General features: G+C 39.4%; 1 protein-coding gene across 1 annotated transcript; it reads right to left on the bottom strand.

Moving 5' to 3' along the window:
• Positions 1 to 781: 781 nt before the first annotated feature.
• LOC131292834 (uncharacterized) lies at positions 782 to 3514 on the bottom strand. Its single transcript, XM_058320920.1, has 4 exons — positions 3037 to 3514; positions 2044 to 2977; positions 1528 to 1978; positions 782 to 1440 (listed from the first exon to the last, which is right to left on the bottom strand). The coding sequence occupies exons 1-4, from the start codon at positions 3449 to 3451 to the stop codon at positions 916 to 918; spliced, it is 2325 nt and encodes a 774-aa protein (XP_058176903.1). The 5' UTR covers positions 3452 to 3514; the 3' UTR covers positions 782 to 915.
• Positions 3515 to 6984: the final 3470 nt, after the last annotated feature.

Raw genomic sequence — 6984 nt, 5'->3', positions numbered from 1 at the left:
CAAGCCAGACTCTCCTCGAGCCCGCCCTGAGTACAATTTAATGTGCACAGGAAAGGCACCTATTCATTGACAATTTTACATGGACGCATTGAACACATGCACGAGAGAACTAATGTGTACATATACGATTGGCTAGTGCACTGGCAGAAGTACCCACCCGTAAACAAAAATGATCGACTTTCAAAATGGATTTTGACTCTTGCTAACAAGAAATCTAACGCTTTTTCACCGTTCGTTATGAGAATTGTATTATGAAACTGTGGTTAAGAGAACTGTTCTTATTTGATAAAAGATGCTGGTTTGTAGCAGCGGTGCACCAGCAGAAGTGCCCAGCGCAGAGTTGTAAAGCGTTAAGTAGATTTTGAACGCAACTGTTGCGGGTGGAAATTACAACACCAGAACTAAACAAATAATTTTGTGATTCATTTTAAAAATTCATGACTGTGCAGTGCACAGGTTGCTCAGGTGGACGAGACGCCACTGCTTAAACCACAACTCGATGTATTGACTAGTATATGTAACATTATATTATAACGAAACCAAGTATCTGTAGTGCCTAATGTATTTGAAAATTTCTTCTTCTTCTTGGCGTAACGACGTAAAATGTGAAATATTTGGTCTAAAGCTGGATTAGCTTAATATAACGAACAGAATCATTCAAATCTCGTAATAAAAATCTCCCTCTGGTTGTTCTTTTGGAAAATTTATTCTATTTCAGTGAACCCAACCCTGAGCGTTCCTGCCAACACTAATTATATAGTTTCTGTAAATGCAAACCATTGATCATCTAACTTCACCATATGTATTCATGGCACAGCCGCTTTTGCGTTTACCTAATTTACACACGTTACATATTATCTGTCTTGTTCAGTTCAGTAAAAAAAAACCACTAGTAGGTAGCATAAAATTAAAGTATTAAGCCAACCAGTCGCTATCGACACTATATTCACCGTTCTCTGAACGCTTATTATTATCTTCATCGTTATCGCTCACCAGGTCGATTACTTCTTCCACCTTTGTTTCGATTGAATCCTTTTTCTCCCGTTTTGTTTTTACTATGGTCATCCGGGCTGATGTGGACGAGAGCTGCAAAAGCCTTCTATTATTGGTTCCGACCGGCGTCGAGATGAAGTTAGTTATGGATAACTGCAATTCTTTCCTATTTGGACGAATTTCCCCTTGATACCAAGATATTGGAACAGATGGGGTACGGTTTTGGTTTGAATTACCATAAGGCACAGTGCTGATCACCTCTCGGGGTCTTAGAAACTGTACGAATCGTTTCAGTTCATCAAAACTGGAATGTTCCGAATATTCAACTCCCACTATATTAATTCGACCCCGGTACTGTGGTTTGCTATTTTTTTCCCAACCACTCGGGCGTATTCCAATCACGCTGTCGTAACGGTCCGGAAACTGGTTTAGATGTTCATTTAGATCCTGTACCAAACAAGTAAAAATGTAATCGAAAAATTGAAACAATATCGGAGTCAATCTGTAAGTTGAATTAAAAAACAAGGTACTAACGTCGTATGTAAGTTTGTTCATCGCCAGCACATGGATATCAGCCTCGTTCGGGTCTGCTATAAGCATCGAAAGCTGGTTTGGATCCGCTATTGCTTTCAGTGCTTTCCATCGGTTCTGTTCCGTCCACACCTTCATGTTCGATGAAATGGCAATTTCTGTCCAAACCTTCTCCTTTCCTATTAGATAACTTCCGCAAACAACCAACACCTTGGTACCAATATGTTTTTTTAAATACGCGGCGACAGTTTCGCGCGCATCGGCAACGCTTTCCCATTGTGACTTGAATGCGTACTTTGAACTGAGGTAAGTAGTGTCAAGATAAATGCAATCGATAGACATGTTCCAAAACTCGGGATATTCTTCCATTTCAGGGGACGCTCGAAAATCGCCAGTATGTAGAATGTTGGTTCCATCAACCAAACGAAATAGAAACATGATACCGCCAGGGCAGCTTGGAAATAAAAGAAAAGATTATTTATTAGTATTCAGAATGTTGCTTATACTTGACTAACTTACTGATTAGCATCCAGTGCAATTATTTCGATGCCATCGATGAAGATACTCTGGTGCAAATCTATTAATATATAGACATCTTCCGGCACATTGATGAATGTCTTTACAAGCTTTGCTGTAATCGGCGACATTACCAGAGGTTTGCAGAATGATTTTTTCAGTCCAATATAATGATCAGCATGAAAATGCGTGAGGAAGTAATGCGTTACTCCCTCGATGTTTCCATACCGAAAGGCATCCACGGCAAAGTTTGTGCCAGAGATTATTTTGTACTTGGGGCACACAATTTTACTTTTGCTCTGCTGTCGTGGCCCTTTTTTCTTACTATCTTGTTGGCGATGACATGTTGGGAAATTTGTTTTATTTGTCGTTTTGGGTGTTGCCCCACGGGTGCACACATTTACAGTTTCCTGTGTCGTTTTGAATCTATATGTCATGGATTGATCATCACAAGCAATCCCCGAATCACCTGTCGTTTCATCATTGTAAGTTTTATCTATTTCCCTAGGCACTTGTACGCGTTCCATATTCCAATCTTCTCTAACCGGATCGTAGCATGCACTTTCAACACGCTCAATGCGTTCCATGATTTTAATTGGGCACATGTCTCCCTTCGCTTGTGTAGACGATTCGGCTACAGTTTGTGAGAACCTTAAATGGTCTTCTGCTTCCTCTACTTCAATGTTTAACATTTGTTCCACATCCAAATCTCCGGTTATAATCGTTGGCATCGCAGACTCTTTCAGCACACGGCAATAACCAATTTGCTGCGGATTTTCCTCTTTGGAAAAAAAATTTGTTATTCTCTTTTGTGAATCGTCAAAATACTTCTTTGTAAGATGTTTGATATTAGTAGTCGGACATATTTTACGACGTACTTTCCCAATCGTCTTTTTCGGAAGCGTTGTTGGAGCTTTTTTCTCGGCAGATGAGGCGACTAAAATTAAAAGGAATGTGTTAGTGTTCTAGTTTGGATGATTGTTTTACTTTTCATACCGCTGCTAAGTTTTCCGCCAGTAGTACATTTTCTATTGGAGTTGGAACTTTTAATTTGATGTTTGTAAGGTGTAAAGAATTCGGGGATTGATCTTTTTGAAGGTGTCTCACAATCTTTCTCATTGTCACTGATCACTATCGGCTCAGGAGATCGCGCCTCTACGCGAATCGAGGATATACTTCCAGGACTGCAACTGTTGTCTATGCCTGATTCGGTATTCATTAGGTCTGATGCTAACAGGGACGAAGGCTTGGGTTCGGTGATTTGTACTATGGACATTTCATCTGGCCTATTTTGACACCGATCTTTATCTGTTTGCACCGCTTTTTCTCGCTTTGTTTTGGTGCGAAGACTCAAAGAAAGTGATAAACGATTTGAACTTCGCAACGTCCGTCTAGGCGGTGGTGAATCCATTACTGCAATTGTTTGCCACTTGCACAAAAATAAACGAAACTGTTACTTTATATGCGGCGATTATTTGTTTTGGCGCTAAAACTCTGAGTTATTGTTTTGATTCACAATGATATTTGACACCCAGCTGTCAACAGTGTCATTCCGCATTCAATTAAATGTAGTTAGAACAAAGCAGGTTGGTTCACTAAAATTTTTTGAAAAAAGAAACTTTTAAATAAATTCAATGCCATTGAAATAATTGAACGGCGAACCATTAAACACATTATTTAATTTAAAAAATACTTGGTCAAAAACTGTATCAAACTTCAACTGTAACTGAGTGAAAAATAGACTTGAAAAAATTTACGCACCTTGTACAGCCTTTCCCCGAGTTACGCGACACTCGAGTTACGCGAATTCGACTTACGCGAATGTTCAAATTTTGACAGTTCATTGAGTTTATGACGTAAACTTCAGTTCTTCAGACTCATCATACGTCACTTGTCATTTGCAAATTTTCACATCATTACACCGCCATTCAAAACACGTCGTCAACAAAATTAAAAGCGAGTAAAATGAATAACATACGCAAAAATACCGAAAAAAGAAAGAGAAATGCAATAACTTTTGCTGAAAAATTGGAAATAGTGAAGCTGTTCGAAAAAGGAAAAGGATTTACAGCTATCGCCCGTGCAGTGAATCGTCCCGAGTCGACAATACGGACCATTGTGAAAACAAAAGATCGTTTCCTTGAATCCGTGAAAAGCAATGCGTTGATGCAGGGTACAATAGTTACGTCGCATCGTGATGAAACGATACAGAAAATGGAGAGTTTATTGCTGATATGGATTGAGGATCTAACCACAAAAAAAATTCCGCTATGTTTGCAAAACATTAAAGATAAAGCCGTATCGTTACATCACGATATAAAACGTCAAGCCAATAACGACGATACTGTAGGATTACCATTTAAAGCAAGCAATGGTTGGTTTACACGTTTTAAAAAACGAACAAATTTACGAAACGTTAAAATTCACGGAGAAGCGTCCAGTGCTGACGATGATGCCGCCACCTGTTTTCCAGACACATTTGCCAGAGTTGTAGAAAACAATTGTTATCTTCCACAACAAATCTTTAATGTAGACGAGACAGCGCTTTTCTGGAAGAAAATGCCCTCGCGGAGTTATATTACTAAAGAAATGGACGCAATGCCAGGCTATAAGGTAGCTAAAGATAGAATAACGCTAATGATTGGGGGTAATTTAGAAGGAGATTGCAAATTGAAGCCACTTGCCGTTTACCGCTCTCTAAAGCCACGAGCTTTGAAAAGTGTAAATATTAACAATCTGCCGGTCACGTGGAAATCTAATGCGAAAGGATGGGTAACCCGAGCCATTTTCGTCGAATGGTTCAATGAAAGTTTTGTACCCGAAGTGAAACAATATTGCGAAAAAAATGACATACCGTTCAAAGTGCTATTGTTACTGGACAACGCTCCTGGCCATCCGAATGAACTTGAGACTATGCATCCAAATGTAGAGGTATTATTTTTACCTCCAAGAACAACGTCTTTGTTGCAGCCGATGGATCAAGGAGTGATAGCTGCATTGAAATCGCATTACATTAGAAACACATTCGAGCAAGCATTGAAAACGGTAGAAAATGGATCTACGACACTTAGCCAGTTTTGGAAAACCTTTAATATTTTAAATGCAATAAATAACATTGCAGCTTCTTGGAAACAAGTGAAACTGACAACAATGCAAGCGGCTTGGAAGAAGGTTTATCCACATTTTTTTGTAAATTATCATCCACCAGTCAGTAGCCAGGAGACTCTGGATACTGTGTTAAGTGAATGTGTTTCCTTGGCACATTTTCTCGAAATAGAAGTAAATTACGAGGAAATGGAGGAGCTTGTAAATACAGCGGGAGAGCCTTTATCTAATGACGAGCTCATTAAAATGCAAACGCTAGAAGTACTCGAAGAGTATTTAGAAGACGAAGATGAAAATGTTATTGAGGAAGATAAATGCTTTACATCAAAAGGATTAGCTGAAGCATTCAGCCATTTGGAATTAGCTTTATCAGCCATCGAAGCGATGGACAATGATAAGGATAGATTTGAAGCAGTGAGCAGCAGTGTACGAGAAAAAATGCAAATCTATAAGTTAATTTGGGAAGACAAAAAAAAAACTGCAAAACAGTTGACGTTGGACAATTTTGTTATAACTTTGTAAATTAAAAAATATTAACAATGAATTTGGTATAGAATACAATTCGAATAAACTTAATAAAAAGAGGAACTTAACGTATTCGTATTATTTTGAATATGTTTTGAATGATGATATTAAATACTCGATCTCTTAACACCAGGTATAAACCAAGTGTCAAGCGGAACTCGACTTACGCGAAAACTCGACTTACGCGAATGCCTCCGGCACGCATTATTCGCGTAAGTCGGGGAAAGACTGTATACAAGTCTATCCGCGTGACCACATTAGGCGTACCATACCAAAAACTTCCCACTAGGCAAAAACTTGCATGCTAACTCCTAATTTTGTGTCACCTCGATTTTGCCCATACAAAATTGAGGAGTTATGAGGAGTTTTGAGGAGTTTGAGCCACGGGCTTATGAGCGTGTGTGAGTGAGAACGTACAGCTCAGATCTATGCATGTGTTGGTGCGAACCATGGAATGTATGTATGTAGTAGTGATAAATGGTTTCTTTCGCTTGATTTCGCAAAATAAAAATGTCAGGCTCAAATTGGAAAAATTATGAAATATTTATTTAACGCTCGAAAAATGTTTTAAACACCTTTTACAAATACTCACGTATAACACTCTAGGAAGTAGGAGAATTCACGGGAACTGCTTATCGTTTCGGGTGTATGAAACTTCCGGACACAATAAGCCATCGCAAACAAGCACTCGTCTATCCGGCAGGTCGATTTGGTTGTAGTCGTCTAAAACTAGAGTGAGATTTCATTACGCTGCAACTTGTACGAAATGAATATCGGCATGCTTGTACTTACCCTTTTTAACAAGGCCAGGATTGGCGACACCGATTGCGTCGGAACTTCCGACTATGACTTTGCTGCCTCGGATGTAGTTTCCCCGGTCGCTTTGTTGGCTTCCTGAGATGCTGCTTTCCTTACTTTTTACAGTTGAGTGTCTCCATCGAACTGAAGATGTTCTGGAATCACTAAAAGAAATTAAAGACCAGGAGAAACTAAAACAATTACCACGATTAGATTTGCGTTCGCGTGTGTTCAACTCACTTCTTGTTGTCATTCTGATCCGGCTTCTCGAACTTGTCATTTTTTCACTGACCTTCTTTCCACGCACGGTTCCACTAACACAGACAAATTTTTGAATCGCTGTGTCCAGACACGGGAAGTTATGCTTATACCACCCGGGTTGGATCCGACAGAACGTTGATTTATACAGATGAGCGTGACAGACGATGACGAGCTACACGCTAAAAAGAGATGGCATACTCGACAACTTGTGTGCAAAGACCGAAACATGGGCCAAGAGGGATCGGGGGTGGGAAA

The sequence above is a fragment of the Anopheles ziemanni genome, unplaced genomic scaffold (assembly GCF_943734765.1).
Source record: "Anopheles ziemanni unplaced genomic scaffold, idAnoZiCoDA_A2_x.2 scaffold_12_ctg1, whole genome shotgun sequence".
Lineage (NCBI taxonomy): Eukaryota > Metazoa > Arthropoda > Insecta > Diptera > Culicidae > Anopheles > Anopheles ziemanni.
Note: the sequence above shows the minus strand (reverse complement) of the source record. Positions and strands in the feature narration are given on the sequence as shown.